The sequence below is a fragment of the Gouania willdenowi genome, chromosome 18 (assembly GCF_900634775.1).
Source record: "Gouania willdenowi chromosome 18, fGouWil2.1, whole genome shotgun sequence".
Lineage (NCBI taxonomy): Eukaryota > Metazoa > Chordata > Actinopteri > Blenniiformes > Gobiesocidae > Gouania > Gouania willdenowi.
The window spans coordinates 7508425-7531266 of NC_041061.1; the positions used below are offsets into that span (position 1 = coordinate 7508425).

At 40.0% G+C, this 22842-nt stretch overlaps 1 protein-coding gene and 1 long non-coding RNA gene across 4 annotated transcripts; one reads left to right on the forward strand and one right to left on the reverse strand.

Moving 5' to 3' along the window:
- Nucleotides 1–453: 453 nt before the first annotated feature.
- efs (embryonal Fyn-associated substrate) lies at nucleotides 454–17892 on the forward strand. The gene is made up of 7 exons (XM_028475282.1): nucleotides 454–928; nucleotides 6853–8001; nucleotides 9986–10105; nucleotides 12244–13167; nucleotides 14870–14935; nucleotides 16111–16365; nucleotides 16641–17892. The coding sequence occupies exons 1-7, from the start codon at nucleotides 917–919 to the stop codon at nucleotides 16824–16826; spliced, it is 2712 nt and encodes a 903-aa protein (XP_028331083.1). The 5' UTR covers nucleotides 454–916; the 3' UTR covers nucleotides 16827–17892.
- A 936-nt stretch (nucleotides 17893–18828) lies between these two features.
- Nucleotides 18829–21676, reverse strand: LOC114480879 (uncharacterized). Of its 3 annotated transcripts, XR_003676177.1 has the most exons (4): nucleotides 20442–21676; nucleotides 20212–20310; nucleotides 19838–20047; nucleotides 18829–19643 (listed from the first exon to the last, which is right to left on the reverse strand). It is a non-coding gene; the product is annotated as an uncharacterized LOC114480879 (long non-coding RNA). The 3 variants fall into 3 exon arrangements; XR_003676176.1 differs by having other exon boundaries at nucleotides 18829–20047; nucleotides 20212–20260; XR_003676175.1 differs by having other exon boundaries at nucleotides 18829–20047.
- Between the last annotated feature and the right edge of the window lie 1166 nt (nucleotides 21677–22842).

Below are 22842 nucleotides of genomic sequence, written 5' to 3' on the forward strand. Positions count from 1 at the left end.
ACATAAATATAATGAAAACATGAATTAAAAAGGTTTCATCTTAAAGAAGGATTTGTTGTTTAATAAAGCGGAGCTGTTTAAATAATCATAAAGAATCAGAATCAGAATTCCTTTATTAATCCCAGAGGTAAAATGCTTAATAATAATAATAATAATAATAATAATAATAATAATAATAATATTATAAAATTTTTGTATTCAGAAAGGATCACATTTTCGGAGATTAATAATGTACATTGACGTGTACTGGGAAACTCAGGGGTCCGTAAATGCATCTCAGTGAAACGAGCCAATCACAGAAGCCCATTGTCCAACGCTGCAGTTCTTTATCAGACTAGTAACTAATATGGATAAACCTTTGCACTGTACAAACAGAGGAAATCACTATCAGAAACTTCTATAGATCTGCGATTCCCTCTCGGAGGAGGCGGGGGTGAATTTGTTGTCATCGGAGATGATTGAACGCCGCAGATTTTCACGCATGAAAAGAAGTGGATTTACGTCTCGGTGTTGAGCACCGAGTGGAAGTTTACCGAGGATAAAAATTGCAAGACTTTCCAGTTTTACTCTGCAGGCGGAAACGATAAGATTATCTAAGTGGACACGCTGGGAAACGGTGCGTGCATTTTGTCGTCGTTGATGAAGAAAAGCAGCGGTGAGCTAACGGTGGCTAACGTAGGGGAGAAGCTAGGCCTGGATTACCTCATCCTCCGAGGCTGTGGAGGTGTGGTTGAGGAGGAGAAGAAGACACACTCAGCTATGAAGGACACACCCTCACCTTTCCTCACACGAGCTGCAGCGATGTTCGGGACGGAGTGAAGCTGGGGTTCACGACCCTAAAGCCGGTCTCTTTCTCTCTCCTTCATGGACCCTCCGAAGACTTTCCCAAAGACTCAACAATAGCAGCACAGCAGCGATGTCTGTCTCAGTGAGTACTTTCTCACTCTTTGTCTAACAGATTTTCAATTTAAAGTAAGGAAAACCACACAAAACTGACCAAAAACAGCAAGAAATGCACTGATTTATCTTGTTTTTTTGCTGAAATACATTACAAACGACACACAACTTAAACATTAGACTGTTATAGCAAGTTTCTAACAACTACTATATATAACATTCCTCTTTACATATCGATTTACACACGTTGACTTTAGCTTTGATTTAATCTTAGAAGAAATGTTTTTCTTATCTTTAATATTTGTTGTTGGATTTTCGTTGAGTTTATATACGAATATAGATCAGGGAATGGGGCATTTATGTATAGATAATAGAGGTGTGCATTACCATGAATTTGACGATACAATACAATTCACGGTTTGCATGTCATGGCACGATATATCTCGATACGAAAAAATACGATATATGTATATATATATATATATATATATATATATATAACGCAATATCAATAATTTCAAGTACAAAATGGTATGAAATACAATTTTTTATTTGTTCTTTTAACTTGCGAGAACAAGTTAATAGTAACTAACTGTAATTAAATTAAAAATATCAAAAACAAGTGGTATGTTTATCAAACTGTTAAATAAAAAAGTTTAACTATCTTAATGAACAGATTCTGATTTTGTTAGTTTTTTTTAAATTTTTTTTTAAAAGAAACCACATACATTTATAAAAGTGTACAGTATGTTTTATGGAAAAAAAAAAGTGTAATCAACTTCCAAGCTAAAATGCGTGATCGAGCATTTACGCGCTATATTGGCACATTTATATATATATATATATATATATACAAAAACATGATTATAAAAATATATTTGGAATTTTTTTTTTTATTGATACGATTATCGCGCGGTGAAATATTGCGATATATGGCTGAATTGATTTCTTCTTTCACCCTTAATAGATATACAAACGTAGATGCGCAAGTGTTTGCAGAGCTACGTAACGGCAATAAACAAATGAAGGGAAGGAAACGCGCTTTATTTTTTTTTTTTTTATATAAATAAATATAAATTTCCCCCCTTCACATATACTGTATGTACACACACATACACTGTATCTTTAAATGTATGTGTGTATATGTGTGTGACCTACTGGTTCACAGATACATAAATAAAATAAATGTATTACAGCAAAAAAATAAATAAAAAAATGCTTTATTAGACATTATATTTATGTGATATTACTATTATGGACCCTCATGAACTTTATATAAAGCCAAATATTCATACAAATGCATGCACTTAAATTAAAAGATATTAATATTTCAGTAGCACGGACGTATTAGTACAAACTAAAGAAATTGCGTAAGTTAGCTGAAGCAGTAAAATTTTGTTATTTCGTTGTATTTGTTGATGCGGTGTGTTGCTGAGTCAGCATCAGATCCTCTTTTTCTTGACTTTTGTGCATATTATTTAAACCAATATTGTGCCAAAATGTTGTCAGACGTCGAACATTAATAATAATATAGTCATAATACATTTTATTCAAAGGCGCCTTTCAAGGTACCCATGGTCACCGTACGCCGTATCTACTCTACGTATTCAGTACGTGTTTATCTTTTCACCTATTAGGATTTTTTCATCTTCGAGAATTGTTCTCAAATGAGAAATGCTATAAAAAGTGGAATACATTAAGGGGGAAAGCAGTTAAACTGTTTCAAATACAGTAGAGTTTATTAAATACTTAAACTGAGTTATGATCTCGTACAACCAAAAACCTAATTTTCCTAAATCAAGTCTTTTTCTTTTTTTAATTTTACTAACCAAACATGCTTTTTACTTGGCAATGGTACGTCCCATAAAAAGGGTTGATGAATTTAAAGTTGGAAAGATTTCCAAAACCTGGATGAAATAACGAGATCATGATGTCGGCGAAAGCAGACGTTCACGTGATCTTTTGATGTTTGTGAACCTTTTTAGTCAAATATTAAAGCAGTGAGTCAACATGTCTGCCAGTCAGGCTTCGACCCACAAACAGAAACCAGGCAGTGGTGGACTTTCAGTTCCTCCTCCTCCTTCTTCAGCTGGAGTTTGTGTTTTTGGATCTAAGCCGCTGAGTCAGCACTCGAGTCGCAGGGTAAAGACGGTGCTTTCCTCCCTAAGATGTTTGGCTTCATGAATTAAACAGTTTATATAAAAACGAACACGTCCTAAGATAACTTTTTCTTTAATCAATTCCCATTTAAAAAAAAATTGTTTTCTTTTTATGAGACCTCTAGTAATGGAAATTCTATTGAAACTTTAAATACTTAAATATGTTTCTAAATTACTGTATCAAAAGAAAAAGTGTATGTTTTAAAAAACAAATGCTCTTATCTAACTCCAGCAAGTTCTTTCTGTCTTCTATTTGATTAATGTGTTAATGTTAATTATTGGAATTATTACACAGAATTCGAGGAAATATCAGAGCTATCAGCAGGCGAATCTGAGGAAGACTGGCAGTCGATAGTCAAAACATGCCAGGAGATCAAAGTAAATTTCCTGAAGAACAGTTGTCTGAATAAATAAAACCTTAAGTTATTATTCAAAAAGAACTTTCTGTAATTAGTACAAAACAGTCAAGGAAACATCAAAGCGATCCGCAGGTGCCTCTGAGGAAGACTGTCCGTCGGCAGTCGAAACTTGTAAGGAACATTTTCTGGAGAAAAGTTGTCTGAATAAATGAAAGCTGAACATATTATTCAAAAATAACTTGTTGGAAGCATCAAAACCATTCGGAGATGTCTCTGAAGGAGACAGGCAGCCGAAACATGTCAGGAGATCAAAGTAAATTTCCTGAAGAGCAGTTGTCGGAATAAATGAAAGCTCAACATATTATTCAAAAAGAACTTGCTAGAATTATTATGCGGAGGTCAGGGAAACATCAAAGCGATCAGCAGGCACCTCTGAAGAAGACTGGCAGTTGACAGTCAAAACGTGACAGCAGATCAAAGTAAATTTCCCAAAGAACAGTCGTCTGAATAAATTAAACCTTAACATATTACTCTTATTATCTACTTTCAAAGTTCTTATTAAAGGTAAGTTTGAGATTAAAAAGTTTGCCTTTATTATTATTTATATATTATTATAACTTCAGTTATTTATTTATTTATTTATTTTAAGTATGAATTCTTCATTTTTTGGATCGTTTTCCTTCCTTTTCTGATTCTGCTGTAGTTCCCTGGCGTTCCTTGAAGATATGTTTGTTTTTAACTTTACATGTCAGTTGAGCCTTCAGCGTTCACATGGAAAATCACATTTTCTCACATTATTTTCACATGTTCTGTAACGTGACTTACATTAAAAAAAGGTTCCTGCCCTGAAATGTGGCTCCTCGAAAACACACACTTTCTTACTTCTCTTCAGCTGCACGCTTCCTGTAAATCCAGCCCGCTGACTTGCAGAATCGAGACGCTAGTGTAATTTGACTCCTGACCTGGAATAAAGTGACCAACCGCTTCTACTGCTAGCTTTTTGTTTTAAACCTCCTTAAAACGATCAAATCTAGCTAAAATGGTTCTTTTTTTTTTAGCAGAAAGAAGAACTGAAAGTCAACATGTTGCAGAAGATTCCATATTGTTTTAATATGGACTGTGTTTGATTCGTGTAGATTTTTATCTTGGTCCTCGGAGCCTCCATTACTGTGCCTAAGGGGTGTCCCACATGGCTCAGTGGAGACTAGCAGTCCCAGAGGGGGGGTTTGTGTGTGTGTGTGTGTGTGTGTGTGTGTGTGTGTGTGTGTGTGTGTGTGTGTGTGTGTGTGTGTGTGTGTGTGTGTGCGTGTGCGTGTGCGTGCGCGTGCGTGTGCGTGTGCGTGTGTGTGTGGAAAATGAAAGGGCTGCTGACTCTCTGGCTTTGGGTCGGCAATTAAACCCTAAACAGCCGAGGACAGATGTGCCTCTTATCCCCTCCCCCCCTCCTCTCCATCTCATCCGCTCATTAGCATTAAGCCCCCGTGTCCATCCCATCATTGATCCTCCAGCATCGGTGCCACCCCATCCCTCCCCCACCTCGGCGTGGATATGACCGCAGCTGTGGATTTTGGTCGGGGACGCTAGTGCGTGGCTTTTCCATTTTTTCCCTCATGTTTGATTGCTAATCCGCCTGCTGTCCTTCTCCTCTCTCTCACTTGGCCGCTTTGCCAGATCTGCACACTCGCCCCAATTCACCGACTCTCTCAACAATCAGCGCCTCTATCCGCCCGTCAATGTGCCTGATTGTGGAGTGCAGATGTGTGAAGTCAAGACAAGTCGATTAAGAACTGGCTCCGACTGCGCATAATTTGATGGAAATTACTGTCAGTCTTGATGTTTGCTTTCCGCCTTTTTTCCAGATGCTTTTCTCGCAGTTTATTCTTTCAAAAATTGGTACAAAAAACAAAATTTGTAAAAAAAAAATTAATTTAGAGAGAAAACATACATATCAGACATAGACAACTGGTGGCACAGGGGCCACATGTGGTCCTCGGTCTAATTTTGTGCGGCCCCCAAAACAAAATTGTAATTCATGAATTTGGAAGTTATATGAAGCCCAACATAACACACGCAACTCCAGAAACACAGAAAATGACAGCAAAATGTCCAAAATGAAGTACACAAAATGATAATATAGTCACTAAACAACCACTTAAATACAAAATGCAACTTATACAAAAGGACTTCAAAGACACACAAAATGTAAAAAAAACACACAAAATGTCACAAAAACAAAAACACACAGAGGCAACAAAAAATCACCATATGGACAAGAAAATAGCGTAATTCAAAAACACATGAAATGTCTAAAAACTAAAAAAAAACACCAAGAAAACCAAAAACAACCTGTATTCATGCTCAGATTGGTCATTTTTATAAATGCTAACATAAATGTTTATAATGTGGCCCTTGGATCAGACAATCAAATTTTTGTGGGCCCCGCTCTGATAGAAGTTGACCACTTCTGATGTATGTTATCAGTGGTTATATAACAAGTGTCATACTCAAGGCCCAGGGGCCAAATCTGGCCTTTCAGAGCATCTGATTCGGCCCACAGGAGTAAATGAAAATGACAGAGAAAAACATGCATTATTGTGTAAATTACCAAATAATTCAGTTGTACATTTTTGTTGAAAGAACTCTAAGAAATTCTGCAATTTTTCTCAAATTATTCCACAAAATCTCCCCAAATTAAATAAAAAATGGTCAAAAAATAAATACATCAAAGGACATTTAAGTATCTGTCACTTATTGCTTAGATATTATTGATGCCGTCCATACTTTGTTTAATTTATAACTAGAAGGGCAAACTTGGGTACTTAAGTGTTGAAATTGTTCGTTTTGGCGCCTAAAACCTGTGGCCCACTTGTGATCGAACTGGTCCGCATTTGGCCCTTGGAGTAAAATGGGTTGGACACCCCTGGATTAGATACTGAAAAACTAAAAGCACACAATGTTTAAAACTTCTTTCTTCCTGGCAAAATGCTTGCAACCCCTACCCACTTTTGGGCCCAACTCACCAGTTGACTCCAGTTTATTTTCCTCTGTTTTGTTCAGTCATTGTCCCAAAGTTGGTGAGATGTTTTGCGACCAATTCAATGTGATCGGTGTCTAATTTGGAGCAAATGTTATAGTTTTATAAAGATGCACATTCCTGTTGAAAATGGCTTCATCATCAGGCGTCAAACTTAAGTAATAAAACAGAGAATCTTCCAACAAAGAAGTTATTCAAGCTCCCCAATGGCTTTCTTCAGAAAATGTTTGCTTTTTTTAAGCTAACCTGAAGTTATGTGGAGAAATGTTTGGTCTCAGGCTGCAGCTATCCAAGTACTTTAGTAATCAAGAAGTCTATTAATTATTTCAATGATTAATCGAATAGAGCCGGCTCCGCTGCACATAATGTCAGTCTGATGTTTGCTTTTCCTCCTCTTTTCCAGACGGTTCTGGCAAAGGCTCTGTACGACAACACGGCGGAAAGCCCCGAGGAGCTGGCTTTTCGGAAAGGCGACATCTTGATGGTTCTGGAGCAGGAGCAGAACGGCGGTCCCGGCTGGTGGCTCTGCTCTCTTCACGGCAGGCAGGGCATCGCCCCCGCTAACCGCCTCAAACTTCTCCAGACCGCCACGGATCCCCGGCGAGGCCCAAATGAGGATTCTGTCTACCTGTCTCCTTGTCCTCGTACTGACGATGTGGATGGAGTTTATCTTTCACCCCCCGTGGCCGGCGAAGGCCGAGGTTCGACTTCGAGGCCTGTGGAACTTTGCAGAGATGAGGGCGGACGCCCACGATCCCACTCCAGTTCCGGCACCCGGCCCAGGCCAGACTGGGACATCGGGGCAGGGGGGCGGCCACGCTCACCCTCTCTGAGGGGACGAGGTACAGACATGTCGGGAACTCTTTATCAAACGCCAGTTAGCCCTAAAGTATTGTTAGCACAGCAGTCTGGGGACTCGGTGTACCTCGCCCCCAGCGCGGCCCCGCGGCCAGCCGACCATCCAGACAACACCACGTATCTCATTCCGAGAGAAACCCTTCCTGCTGGATACTCGGACGACTGTTACTTAGTGCCTAAAGGCACGCCGCTAGCAAGCGATGATGTTTACCAGTCGCCAACAGGAGCCGCCAATGTGCTCCATTCCAAAGAGGTGCCGGGGGTGTATCTAGCGCCCACATCTGTAGCAGCCTGCATCCACAAAACCCCTCCAACCGTCGTGGCACACCACCCTCAATCTCAGGCATCACCCAGACCTTTGCTCAAAGGAACTCCCGCCAATGTGGGCAGGGCCAAATCCGGCCTGGCAGCACACCGCGGCTCCCCTCTGCTAATCCGAGCCAGCCAGGTCAGGACACCAGGGTCGCCAAACTTCGCCCGAAAGCCGCCTCCGCCTGCTCCTCCAGTGAGGGGGGTAACCAGGAAAGACGAGCCTAAAGCCAAAGCCGGCGCTCAGGTGAATCCTATTAGCGCGCAGCAGCAGGACGCAGAGCAAAAACAAGCGGGAATACCCCAGAATGGGAAGGAAGGGATGAGCAACGGGCTGGAGAAGAACGGAGATCATCTGGAGAGTTCAGACGATGCCTTAGATCAGGTACGAGAACCACGAAACAAACCAAATTTAAAAAAATTGGTTTTTATACAGATCAATCAGTGCTACACTCAAACAAACCAGACTGGAGAAGAGTTCAAAGTTCAGAGTTTCGCTCGAGGTTGTGTTCGTTTGTTTTGGAACATTCCAGACTGTCCCACTAACTCTTAATTCAGTAGGCGACCATCAAAACAAACTGGGACTGAAATCTGTGAGACTTTGGATTATAAAAAACTCTTACATTAAAATCTGTTGCACTTAGATATACATATTTATATACTAATAATCACCTAAATAGCTGTGAAGTTCATTCTTTCAAAATAGTTTTTATCCAGAAACGCAAACTATATTATTATATTAATATATTAACAGTGGCAAAATGCTTGTAATTTCATCCTCCTGAAAATGGATCCAAGAGCCACTTTTGGGTCCCAACCCACCAGTTGACAACCCCTGCCTTAACTAATACATCAGCTTTTCCTATGTTTTGAGTCTAATTTGGAGCGGAAGTTATTGTTTTATAAAGATACACGTCCCTGTTCCATCACAGACATTCTTCAAGCTCCTCTATGCTTTCTTGAGAAAATGCTTGATTTTTTTTTAAGCTAACCTGAAGATATGTGAAGAATGGTTTGGTCTCGTGCTGCAGCTATCAAATATTTTGGTAATCGAGATAATATAACTAAAAATAAATTCATTGACTGTTTTTTGTAATCAAAGTGTTCAAAGACCCAGGTTACTGTCATTTCATTCAAAACTTTAAAAAAACTTTGAGGATGCCTGCGCAGTATTTGCATTTACTTGTCACTTAATGCCTGTGACACAAATTCAATTTTGATTCTCAAATGTGAATTTTGAAAATTTGTGCAATTAAAAGCACATTCAAAATTTCATTTTTTTAAATTTCCCCAAATTCCATTTCAGGGTACACTTATTTCCATATTATTTTTACTATGTCATTAATTACTTTAAAAATGGAAAAGACGAAGTAAGTCCCAAAATCAAACCATGCCACAAATGTTTGAAAGCGCTAAATTATTTTAAAGGTCCCATATCACCCATCTCCATTTGTTCTACGAACACCAAAAACATAGTATTTGAGGTTTATTTTCCAAAACTCGCCTGTTTTCCAGAGTTTTAACCTCTGAAAAGTCACTTTCTGAGCAAATCCACACAAACAGGCTGATTTATGGCCTACTTATGCATATTCATGAATGGGCGTGTCTAAAGACGGGACACTGACTTCCTCCTCCCCGCACGGTGACGTAGGCCCAGAAGACGGCCCGCCCTCCTCCCACCCACTCCGTAGCTGAGCTCATGCTGCTTTATAAACACGAGACAGAGCGTGGGGGCGGGGCGTTCGCTGGTACATACATAGGCTGTAGAAAATATATACATAGCACTGCACAAAGGACACTGAAATGTTCACTTTTGTGGGTGTGTCTGTTTACATGTCAATCACGGCAGAGAGCTTCCTGGAGGCGTGGCTTCTCCGGCTCAGTGCCGCGTCAAATTCATCCTTAAAGTGGGAACTAATGATTGAGGGAATCATTGAAAAAACACTTTGGGCATGTGTATGAAGCCCTAGTAGCACTTTTATGATGTTTAAAGCACAGAAAAGTCCATTTAGCTTAACATGGGCCCTTTAATTCTTAGAAATACTTTTTTTTTTTTGATAGTTCAAAAGTCGAAACATTATGCTCGAATCTCACCAAATTGCGAGATCGTATGTGACAAAGCAGTCTTGCAATATTTTGTAGCACGTGATTTTGTGCCAATTTTGACAAATGTGCTCTTCTGTACACTTGCTACACATTAATTCGCCCACCCGTTTAATGGAGAACATAAGGTGAATTTTCATCAGTTTTCGCAGAAATCAACACCATAACCTCTCTTTTTTTTAAATCACACTACAGTAAATATTGAATATTAGCTATGTCTGATATGTGTCCTGGTATTTAGATTTACATCCTTGTTTCCTCGGTAGGTTTACGACACCCCTCCCAGTGGCAGGTGGCAGCACCCAGTCCCATCTGCCCATGTGAATGACGACGGCATCTACGACACCCCTCGAAGTGTCCCACCACCATCTGACCCAGAGACAGAGGTATGTGGGAGTAAAAGTCAGAATAAAAGCATGGGTGTTTTGTCCAACTGTACATTTTTTTTTTTTTTTCAAAATTATCGTATTGTTATTATGAGTTGATTATCATCTTTCCTTCGTATCGTCAACTTGGTGTATCCTCCCACCCAAGAATTGTCTCTGTACGGATTCCACCTAATCTACTTCTTTTTCTTCTTCTTCTTTACATTCTTCTAACACTTCTGCAATTTTGAAATTAGTGGACCCAATTTAGCACTTTTTCTCAATTTTATTTAAATTATGTGATTTCTATATGAAAGAAACAATAAACAATAACAAAAAAAAACAAAATTGTATAGAGGTGGATTATATTAAACCCCCAAATCTTCCTTATAAGTTTTTCAAGTTCCGCCTTAGCGTAGGTTTAGTCATCCTGTCTCCAGATTATGCACCTACGTGTGAAGCAAGTTGACTGGTTGTTTCTCATCAGAGCTGTAATATAACTCTGGGAACCAGTAGGTTGAATTCATGTCTCTGCAAGTGGAGCAGCTTAAGGAAGCAGGGTTTACCCCCCCCCCCCACACACACACACACACAGTAATGCCACACCTGTCTCCGTCTCCACAGAGAGCCTGTCTTTCCACTCCAAATGTTGCGTCTATTTTCTGTCCCGCAGCAGTCACACCCATCTGTTCAGGAGCATACCACCACCACCACCACCACCTCACTGGTCTCCCACTGGTCTTCCTTTAAAGTCAGTGGGAAATGAGTGCCAGCTGTTGGGAGTCCCTGTTCCCCTTTCATCCTGCCCCACAGCTTTGATGTTAACAGGACAAACGCGTCACCCACTGGTGGTCAGCGAGCGTTTCTATAATTATAGCTCTAAGCAGGCTTTTAGGCTAAGTTTACATGTTTTTTTTTTATCATGTGTGTCCAACTTCTTTGGACCTCCTGCTCTTAAAGACACTTGTAATTCAAAAATACACACATTGTTATATTGTAAATACAGTATGAGCTCCAACACTGTGTTATCACCTCCTTAAACTGGTTAACATAAATATTTCATCAGCCAACGCAAACATTCAGTACAAATAATAGAACAAATGTTTAAAAAGAGACAAATTTACTTATTTATTTATGCAAATCATTTTAAATGACTGGGCTATATACAAAGTGTTTTTTGTTTTATTAATATTATTTAATGCGAGAGGCAGTGTGAAAAATCCAAACAGGCAAGCGATAAATAGGTATCTATTTAGAGTTTATTATTTTATTTGTTTATTTACCGTTTTAGTGCCTGTGTTCCTTCTTCTTGAAATCACGTGATTGATGACGTCACAGGGCGCCCACTGCCTGTAAACAACCCATTGTTTCCTATATTGGAGCGAAACATCCAGCCTGCTTTTTAAATCATTTAGCCAGTTTTTTCGGTCAAAATGCCAACTTGTGGTGCTTTTGGTTGCTTTAAATAATCAGTAAATGTTAAAGATGCCCTCTTTTGTTTACAGAAACAGAATAAAAACAGTTGTGACCCAAAATAAATCTGTAACCTCAGGGGGTGACGATTCCAACTCTGCGGTTTGGTCGTAGACAATGAAGCAGAGAAGGAGAGCTCTCATAAGGGACCTTTACTCCCCCTTAAACAGTGCATGGCTGACACTCACACAATTTGCACAAAACTGGACTTTAGTTTATCGTCTAATGTTTTTACTAAAATTAACTTTCACGTGTCACGCCCTCGGATTTTTTGTATTTTTGTGTGATTTGTGCATCAGTAATATGGGTATACCGGGAACTCATGCAATAAAAAAGGTTTTGTGCTGTTTGCAGTGAAAGAAAAGCTTTTTTTTTTAGTGCGTTATTTGTCTGTAATTAATTAATCGCAATTGACATGATAAAGTCCCGACGCTAAAATGTATCGATAATCTAAATCTTAACTGCATGTTTTAAGATGTGTTTTACACATTTTGATCAGATTCATAACTGAAGATGCTGTTTTCCTTTTTGTCAAGCTAAACTTTTTGAAGTTCCAACTTGATTATTGAACTCCAGACAGAAACGGTTCAGTTTCAGTAAATAGGCATCATCCTAATCCTGGTTGTGAAGATGCTCTCTCCACATTTGGAAGGTTCTAGAAGTCTTCTCTCTCTTTCTCCTCGTAGGTTTATGACGTTCCCACAATCACTCTGAATTTGTCTGCCTCCGACGTCCAACCTGATGAAGCTGATGATGAAGTCTACAGCGTTCCTACACTACCCGGCGTTCCTCTTGGATCAGGAGAATCCAACGTTCACGTCTCCTCAGAGGACGCCGCCCCGCTGGGGCCGGACAGGCGCTCCAATGGCGCCGACCACAAACGGGACTCCTCAGAGCCTGACTGCGGGATCTACGACATGCCGGCTTTGACTGTCGACATCCTCCCTCACTCTTCATCGTCGTCGTCGACCTCCACACGGCGCCTCTCCGTCTCCAGCAACGGTTCCGGTGACGTCCAGTGGAGGGCGTCCTTGTCTGGCCTTGTCCTCGCCGTGCTCGGGGCCACATCCTGCTCTGCGTCGGCGCTGTCATCCAGAGACCTAGCTACCTCCCTGGCTGAGATCCTCTCCACGTGGAAAGCCAGTCACTGCGGGGATCCACCCCCGCCCCTGCAGCAGGCCTGGGCCCGGCTGTCCGATCTGCTTCCCGCGCTGTCGGCAGTGGGCGTGGCCCCTCCATCTGAGGGCCTGCTGACCTTAGTGCAGCGCTCCCTGGAGGAGAGCACTCTGCTCCTACAGGCTCAGGGTCGGCCACGGCTCCCCTCCCAGGACTCCCTGTCCCGCCGGCCCCTGCCTGCACTACCAGGGTCTGATGGGAAACCCTCAGGTGGGATGGGCTCCCGTAAAGGAAGCTGGATCCAGGAGAGGCCCCTGCCCCCCACCCCTCAGCCCGCCTTCCCCCTCACAACAGCTCCGTCCACTGTCACCGTCACACTGGGAGCTGATGATGGAGACGAGGACGATCCCAGTAATGAGTACGCTGGGATTGGGCTGACTCCAGTGGTGGCTCCAGTACCAACAGGAGACAGTGTTGGATACGTGAAGCTACAGGTCAGTAAATGCTTCATTCAGGTCACTTCATCTCACTTTGTTGGCTTTTTTTATATTTATTGTTAATATTTCAATATTTGCACAACACAAGAAATTATCTGTGTGCATATGCTTTCTAGGAATTGCAAATAAATCTAGATTTTAAATAAAAAGGGAACATAAAGGAGAATCACACACTCAGCTGTCCAGATGGAAAATTGATGAACATTGTTCATCTTGTATTTTAAGACGTTCAGCTTCTTCTGTTGTCGCAGCATGAAAATGGTTTACTTGCTCATCTAAAAGTGCATTTGTTGGACGATGTTCAACCGAGTTAACTTCGCAATATGCACTGTTGGCTTGATTGTCAATTACATAAGCGAGCTAACCTATTTACGTGCATTAAAATAACAGTTACCATCAGACTAAAGGTGCGTTCACACCGAACGCGACTTTAGCGACTATAGTTGCTTAAATCGCCCTTGATGAGTCGCTTGAACATAATCACACTTTTTGCTCACTTCATCACTTCACCCCAGTGACGTGACGACCTGGGGAGAAACTCATTGATTGGATGTTACGACAGTGTCACTTATAGTTGCTTGAAAAGTTGAACTTTTTCAACTTCCAGCGGCTCAGATCGCAAGACTGAGGCGCTGAAATCGCACGTCGCTTGAAGGGAGGTTGCTTGACATCATGTCATTTACATTGATTTAGAACGTAATCTAGTCGCCAGGGTCGCTGAAGTCGTGTTGCGTCAGCGACTATATTTTCTTGAATCGCCCATGAAGAGACTTTGAGCGACTTAAATGGTAAATGGTAAATGGACTTGATTTTATATAGCACTTTATCACCACACTGAAGCAGTCTCAAAGCGCTTTACATATCAGCATTCACCCAATCACTCTCACATTCACACACCAGTGGGACAGGACTGCCATGCAAGGCGCTAGTCGACCACTGGGAGCAACTTAGGGTTCAGTGTCTTGCCCAAGGACACTTCGACACATAGTCAGGTACTGGGATCGAACCCCCTACCTCTCGATCAGAAGACAACCCTCTACCACCTGAGCCACGGTCGCCCTTACAGTGACTTAATCGCGCGAGTTGCGTCGCTTAAATATAATCTAGTTGTTAAAGTTGCGTGTGAACGCAACTTTAGATGTTTGTTCAGGTTTCTCAAGCTGCATGTAAATGCACTGAGTAAATAAAAAGGTTGTTGTATTTTTTACATTTTCATGTCATGGTTGTCCATTATTTATCCATAACTTTGAATATGTGCAAGTGTTTGGATTTGTTGTCAATAAGTTTGCAAAGCGGTGGAAATTTTCCAGTAGAATTTGAATAACTCATATTTAAACAATAATATTAGCATCCTTTCAAAATAACAACCTATCATTTCTACTAGGGTTGCAAAATTCAAGGAAAGTTGTTAACTTTCAATGGGAATTTTTAAAATGTAAGATTGGACCTTAATGTGAATGTTAAACATAGTTGGGAAAATATATTTTAGTGTCATCCAAAATATCATCAGTTTTTTTAATAAATAAGAATGAACTTATGAAGGTTTTATTACTGAGGTGCATCATATAAGTAGATGACTGGTGGAGAATGGAAGTTGTTTTATGTTATTAATTTAAAAGATTGTATCAGTGCACGAAAAACTTATGAGCTTCTTCTTGGTTTTGTTCTTTGCACTAACTGTCCTCCCATCACTCCTCAGGGTAAACCAGAGCCAACTCCTGATGGACTGGCTGAGAACGGACACACTATCAGTACAGAGCTCAGGGTGAGTCAGCAGTTGTAGACATGACACTGCATTTCACTCATTTTTTTCCCCATTGGTGTCCCCAGCCCTCAGACTGAGGTCATATTTTTCACCACCCCAGTCTTAGTCTTTCTCCTCTTCTTCCTTTATTTCTTTGTACTGAGCAACAAGAAGTCACTTGTAAACTCCAAACAATCTTTCCTTAGAGGAGCCTTCAGGACAATCAGTGACAGACAGTCATTCTGTACGCAGCGTCTCAGACTGTGTTCAGTGCTAAAGCGTTCTAACTCGATTTAAGAAGAAGAAGAAGCTGCTGTTGGTGTTGGGGATGGTTAATCTGTGCAGCCTGTTGGAGGAAAGCAGCTTTGTGAATGTCATCACACTAATACTGCTATAAGGCAGCACGGATGTCAGCACATGCACAAAATCAAGCAGGAAAAGCAACTCAATATCATTATTTCACTGATAATCCATGTCTTATTGATGTAGTTATACTGTATATTTGATTTTAGTAATTTATATTTTATAAATAATAAATGTAGTTTTTTTTCTTCAGGATATGTCAGTTTTTTAATTCTATTTATTTTTGCTAATTTTAATATGCAAATTATTATCATTCATTGTTGTTTTCACTGATTTAAATATTTTTACATTTACCTAGTTTTTGTTGTTGTTGTTTTTACAATATTTAACTGCAAATATACTTTCACCTACATTTGTTTGTTTGTAGGATTATGTCAAAAGTACTTAATGGACTATGACAAAATTGTACCCAAAAATAGACCTTATTGTGCCTTGGAATATTCCATTATCAATATACTGGATCAATAATAGTGATTCTGGATCTGTTTGAAAAATCAAAAAATCCTCATCACTCATCTTTCAAAATTAAAAAAATATTCATCTGTTCGTAATTGACCGAAACACAAGAAATCACAGTAAAAAACACTTCAATGCATCTGTCTACGGGACTTCACATCCCACAATGCAATGCACAAAACATTTCTGACAATATCAATAAACAGAGTGTTTACGGTGGAGATGAAAATAAACTTTCGTGCAGCAATTTCAACTATTTAAAAATAGTTTCAAATAATTCAAATAATTTTTGATTTATTAATCTATGACACCAAAAATTCATCATCCCTTGCAGCTTTAAACATGTTTTTAAATTGGTCGTTTTCCCTGCACGTCAGACGCCGTCCCCCCCGCTGCCGGTGAGCCTGTCCCTGGAGGACTCGGAGCTGCTGTCCTTCTACTCGTCGCAGAGCCTGGCCCACCTGTCCTGCCTCGCTGACGCCATCAACGTGCTGTTCGGCAGCGTCCAAGGCAACCAGCCGCCGCGCGTCTTCGTCGCCAGAGGGAAAAGCCTCATCGTAACGGCGCACAAGCTCGTTTTCATAGGAGACACACTGTCACGCCTCCTGACGTCTGCTGACATCAGAGCTAAGGTACGCACGCATACGTACACACGCACAAGCACACGCGCAAACACACACAGCCACAAATGCACACACAGGCAGCTACACACACACGCGCACCCGCACACACATATATGCGCACAACCGCACACAGACATAAGCACGTGCACACACACGTACTGTGCACACATGCAAACGCACACACACACGCATGCATGCACACACTCTCACACAAACGCACGTGCACACACACACGGACATACGCGCACCTGATACTTTATGAAAACTCTCCCTGCCTACTTCAGGTCACCACCTCAGGTGGACGGCTGTGCCAGGCCTTGAAGGCGGTTGTCGTGGCCACCAAGGGCGCCGCCCAGAGCTACCCGTCGGTGTCAGCCACTCAGAAGATGGTGGACTGCGTGGGCGAGCTGTCCCACCAGGCGGCGGGGTTCTCCACACTGCTGCAGCGCCTGGCAGAAATCTCCTCGTGATCCACACTTACCTACAAAACTTTGACACATACACACACACACAGACACACACTCTATCCTATTGAAATGCCTTATTTGTTGACAGTCTTTTATCACGTCGTGTTGGATTGAAGTAAGATATGTGTTGGTCTGTTTTCTACGTGTACACCGTCATCCATGCTCCGGTTCCACAAGCACAACAATAACAACCGTGTTTTTCCTTCAGTCTTAACTTATTGATGCCCGATCGATACTTATTTCCTTTTCCTTTCACATAACAACAGACACCTTTGTCCTTCCTTTTATTTATTTATTCATCCCGCCCCCTTCCCGCTCCACTAATATAACTACAAAGAAGTCCCTTGCATCCTGGTTCTGAGCTGCAGCATGCAGGGGTTTATTTATAGGAGACGGCTCAGTCGTGTGTGTTGTGTTGGTATTTCCCATAAGATGACGCGCAAGGTTACGAAGTCACATGATCAATCCCAGCATGTTCTCACACCGTACCAAAAGTGGCGGTTGGTGGAGGAATTGCCTCATCCTGTTTTCTTCCCTCGTCACAGTCATGGAAAGGAAACCAGTCGACCCAGTTCACCTGTTTCCACATGTCTTGTTTTGCTTTGACCTCATCTTCAAATCCAGTAAGATGTTTGTTTCTCACCCCAAAGGATTAAAGGCAAAGTGATATATGAAAAACAAAAGCTAAGGGTAAGAGTTCCTATGTTAAGGTTTCATTTATTCCGAAAACTTTTTTTCAGGAAGTTTACTTTGATCTCTTGACATGTTTCAATGACTGTCACCTGCCAGTCTACTTCAGAGGCATTTGCTGATCGCTTTGATGTGTCCTTGACTTTTGTGTAATACTTCCAGCATATTCATTTTGTCTTATTTTTGAATAATGTTAATGTTTGATTGATTGATCAGGAATAAAATAGTTTCAGCTCTAGTCCAGGCGGCCATCTTAGATTGTGTCGTCACCAGCGCAACATCGCTGCATGTCGCGCATGCGCAGAATGACCAGAATTAACTTAAAGCAGAATTAAGTGTTTACATGATAAAGGATTTATTAAAATCGGAATAAATCAACCACCTAATTTGGATTTAAGTTTAATTCGGAATAAAATCTGCATTAGGAATTGAGTGTTTACATGGTCAGTTTAAAGAGGATTTAACTTTTATTCTGAATTAAAGAGGAATTAAAGCTCCCATGTCAATGTGAACATTGAGTTTTTTTTAGGGCTGGACAGTCGTGTATCAAATTTGAGGCAGGTTAAACTTTGTATATGAAAGTTTTATAAAAATAGGTAGGGGATGTCTAACGATATTACATTTTATGGCAAATACTGGTTGATATTATCGCCTATCTAATATATATATATTACTTGGGCTTTAGAGATTCAGGTGATTAAAATAATTGTATTGAGTGACTCAGATTTATCTGGATCCATCAAATAAGTCACCTCATCTAAACAGAGCTTCAACTACTTTTAATCAGTGTGGCTCTATATCATATCACCACCTCACAGTTGTTTTTAGAAATAACTAAAACACAGTAAGACAACATCTAAGAAAAAAAAAAGTCAAACTGTCCACCATTCTGTCTTTCAAACCATCTGTCTATTCAAAGTTTCTCCACGTTCATTTGTTTCATTCCATCTCATGGTTTAAGTCTTCCTTTAACTCTTTCTTCTTACCGTGTTTATCTTCACTTTTCCAGGTTCTCCTCAAGTTTTCTCTTAATATAAACTACGGTGTCATCTACAAACTTGATTTCCAGCTCGTTAGACCAGAAACCCCCAGAACTCAAATGTCTTGGTTAAAGGATTTGGGTAGTGACTCCCTGGAAGAAAAGAAGAACCACCGTCTAAACCAAGCTTCAACTACTTTTAATCAGTGTGGCTCTACATCATATCACCTCTCAGTTGTTTTAGAAATAAATAAAACACTCTTTTCATCAGGCAGACTTTTATTCTCCGGTTGTGTTGAACAAAGCGTTAACAATCATGCTTTTCCAGTATCTCTGGAAAGCATCTAAAAAGATCAGTGGCTTCAACTTGACCCCATTTCAAGCAGTTATTTAAAATGGGCACAGTTTTAGCTCCGTATCGCAAAACAAACACGTTCAAACAAGCTTGCAGGAGAATTTGATTCGTCAATCGAACTAAGCATTGGTTTACGAACAAGGATAGTTACTTGGGTTTTGGTTTTTGAAGCACTGGAAGTGGACGGGAAGGCAGCGGTTCACGTTCCTCACCTTGTTACATGCTACAACCACAGCAGTTTGTCTCAGTCACGGTTGTATAATACATCTACGATGCTAACATACACCCATTTCTAAAGGGTGAAGCCTTGGCCTGTAAGAGAGGTCTTCAGGTGATCTCCAACCTTCACTGGGTGTTTCGACCTTTAACCACATCATTCTCCAGTTGGCGGGTCAGCAGTGACTGGCCAGGTAGCTGCCCCTCTCCTCCAGGTTTCCAGCTTGTGTCCTCTCTCTTATGCCAGAGCCAACAGGGGGCTCTCTCCGCTGCTTCCCCCAGTCTATGAATGGCTGCTTTCCTCAAGTGGTCTCTAAGCCCAACCTTTGTCTCTTGATTCCACACCGATTGAGCTGGGAATCCTCTATATCCAACTTCCATCGTCATCAGCCATCATAGATTAGTTTCACAGCGGTGAAGGTCCTTAAAGACATCATATACCAATCGGTCATTTCGACTCATGCACAAATTACCACTGTTGGTAACTCGACTTCCATTGGTGGATCAGATGTCGTCCTGACTAGACTCCAGGAAGCTCTGCATTGGTTCTATACACCACAGGCCTTTCTTTCTGATGTAGCTGTGGACATAAAGATGTTAACTATCTATAAAGGCTGACATTTTATTACTAGGTCACCAAATTTCAAAATTATGCCTGCTATAATTAGTCTGAAGACCATCAGATACTAACTACTGCCTGTTGTAGGTGGTCCGGAATTACGTAGTCGGTGATGAAATATTTATTGATGTCGAAAAAAGTTAAGTTATTCTTACTTTTCCCAAGCTGTAAGACAGTTCCTGTCAAACACATAATGAAGGACGTATCTATGGATGAAGCTGTATTGTGATTGAGGGCTGGTGTTGACGCATGGTGAAGTGGACCCCTGGCTGGTGCTGCCGCATACAGCCAGAATCAGAATGATGATCAGGGGAACCATGTTCATGTTGTCTGTGGAGAGAGACTCGGTTTGCATATCAAAGGATCTGCAACAACAAAAGAGATTTTGTTAGAAGTGGTTAATGTTAATTCTGTGATTTTTTTTGGAGCTTTGCTTGCAAAGTGCCTTCATCCTGTTAGTTGGGCCCAGGATTATCCTCAGAATGTCCTCACAACTCGCACCAAGTTTATCGTTTTAGTGAAGGTTTACCTCTTTGTTGGAGGGTTTCACCAGAAAGACGTGCTCAGTCTTTTGTTGTCTGCAGAGGAAAGTTCTGATAAGTTTCATGATTGTGACAGACGTCGGTATCTATAGAAAAGTCCAAACCCCCAACGGCGTAGAGTAAGAGCTTAGTTTTGAGGAAACTTCCTCCACAGAATAGGAAAAACTTAAATACCATATTATTCGTATCAATAAATAAAAATTAAAACCCAATATACCTTAATATTGTTGCTCTGAGTATCTGGAAATGGATGAGTTCTCTGTCAGGTAGCCACAAAGCAGTTCTTTTGTTTTGTAATGCTCTGACTGCTTTCAGCACATCTCCTGGAAGCTTGTTTCCCTTGGAGTTGCGAGTTAAGAGAATTGAGGTGACAGGTAATGTCAGTAAGTAGAGTCAGCTGAATGATCCAGTGTGGGTCAGTCACCTCTGGATGATGTTTCCCCTTGCTTTGCAAGAAAGTGTTGCTGTCAGGAAGATGGCTCAGGAATCTCTCCAGCAACTTTGCGAAGGCGCCACGACCAAACCGTTAAAAGATACGCACATTTATTTTGAGAACACATTTTTGAGTAACAACTTATGAGGACACATCAAAGTGATTAGTAGAAGCGTCTGAGGAAGACTGGCAGTTGACAGTCGAAACATGTCAGCAGATCAATGTAAATTTCCTGGAAAAAAAAGTGAAACCTTAACATATTAATAAAAAAAGAAAACTAAATAAACTTGCTGGAAATTGTAAGAGTTCCTGTTGGTTTAAAGGAAAATATGGCACAAAAATGTAATGATATGTTCATCAGTGTTTGACTGTGTTTTCATATAATTCCCTTCTTTTTTTTGCACTCGCAATCTCTCTAAACAGAGCAGTGTAAATAAAGAGATATTGAATTATTATGCAGTTTGTCAACAGCTCAGAGACTTCAGGCAATACGTTTGCAAACTTATTTGCATTATTTATCCTCACGAGAACATTTCACATCCCTCTCCTTACTGTTGCAGCTCCTTTGAATTATCACTTTGATATTTTATTCCCCGCAGCGCCACCATGTGGAGGTACACATATTTATTATTACTGGCTTGAACATTTCCCTTTTGCACGGCTTTGTTTTGCTTCTTTTTCTAAATTGTGAATGCACGTGATCACTCACTGAGGAAAGATTTCTGTGAGGTTTGCAACGAAACATATTTGTTACACATCAATGGGTTTGTTCTCTTTTGTACAAATTTAACGGCTTTTTACACTATATGTACCAACTCTCTACAGAAGCGTATTCCGTTCAAATAAGAATGGAAATAGTCATTTTTTTTCCCTGAATTAACAATATGTTATTGTACATTACATATTATTTAGGCCCTTTGTTGACTAAAGAGCTCGTAATCATGTGTTAAGAGTAAAATGCAGTTAATTTTGATTTTATTTCAGAGAAATGGGTGAAAAAAAGTTAATTTAGGGAAAATCGCAACCCACTTTAGCAACAGAATCCATAAAATTATGGAAAATATTCAGGTAAAATGTCTCATCTTTAACATTGAGTGAAAGCACAACGTTTCTGTTCTCCAGTTGTCATTAAAAAAAAAAAAAGCTGGATTTTTATTTTCTTTTGACACTACATTTGATGTTTGTCTTGTACTCCAATTCAGGATGCACAAAAACATTTTTTGCAAATGAGAAAATTGTGTTTGTATTATTAAATAAAAAAAGAAACTGTTATCTGCTTGTTGCTTTTATTTGCATGTTCAACCAAATGTAGTTTTTTTTAAAAAAAATAACTGTTGAAAACACGCATATAATTTTTTTTTTTTAAATCTATATATTTTCCTGTGCAACATGCATTTTATAGCATGTCTGTCAAAAGAAGTTTATATAAAAATGACAAGTCCAACATTATGACTTTAGGTATATGTATTTTTGACCAGCTGTCCGCGACCCACTTTTGGGTCCCGATCCACCAGATGAGAATCTCTGCTTTAATGAGCAAACGTGTTTAAAAAAAAAAAAAAAAAAGTCCCAATATTTGACGTCTTATGTATTTTAATGCATATTTAAATCTTCATGGTCTTCTTTTAAAGGAAATGTATAGAGTAATGACTTAAAAGAAGAAAATTAGCTTAAAATATGTTATTACTACAGATGTTACTGTCGGAGTGTTAACGAATATGGCCAATATTTTATGTTCTAATGAGAAAACGTGTTAAAAACTTAAGTTACCTAAAAACGTCCTCATATTTGACGTTTTGGATGTATATTGTGTATTTTGATAATTTTTTATTAAAAAATGTATGGACTAGCGACTTAAAAGGCGAAGAAAATGAGCTTAAATCATGTTTACTACAGCTGTCACTGTCGGGATGGACTCGGCAAGCCGAGTGTTTCCGAATATTGCCGATTTTCATGTTCTAATGAGCGAACGTGTTAAAAACTGTTATGTAACCCCCAAAACGTCCTAATATTTGGCGTTTTGTGTTTATATTGTGTATTATAATGCATATTTGACTTTTTTAATATAAATATATGGAATAGTCACCTAAAAGATTAAAAAAAGAATAGCTTAAATCATGTTTACTACAGTTGTCACTGTCGAACGGGACTCGGTTTGCCGAGTGTTTCCGACTATTGCCGAGAG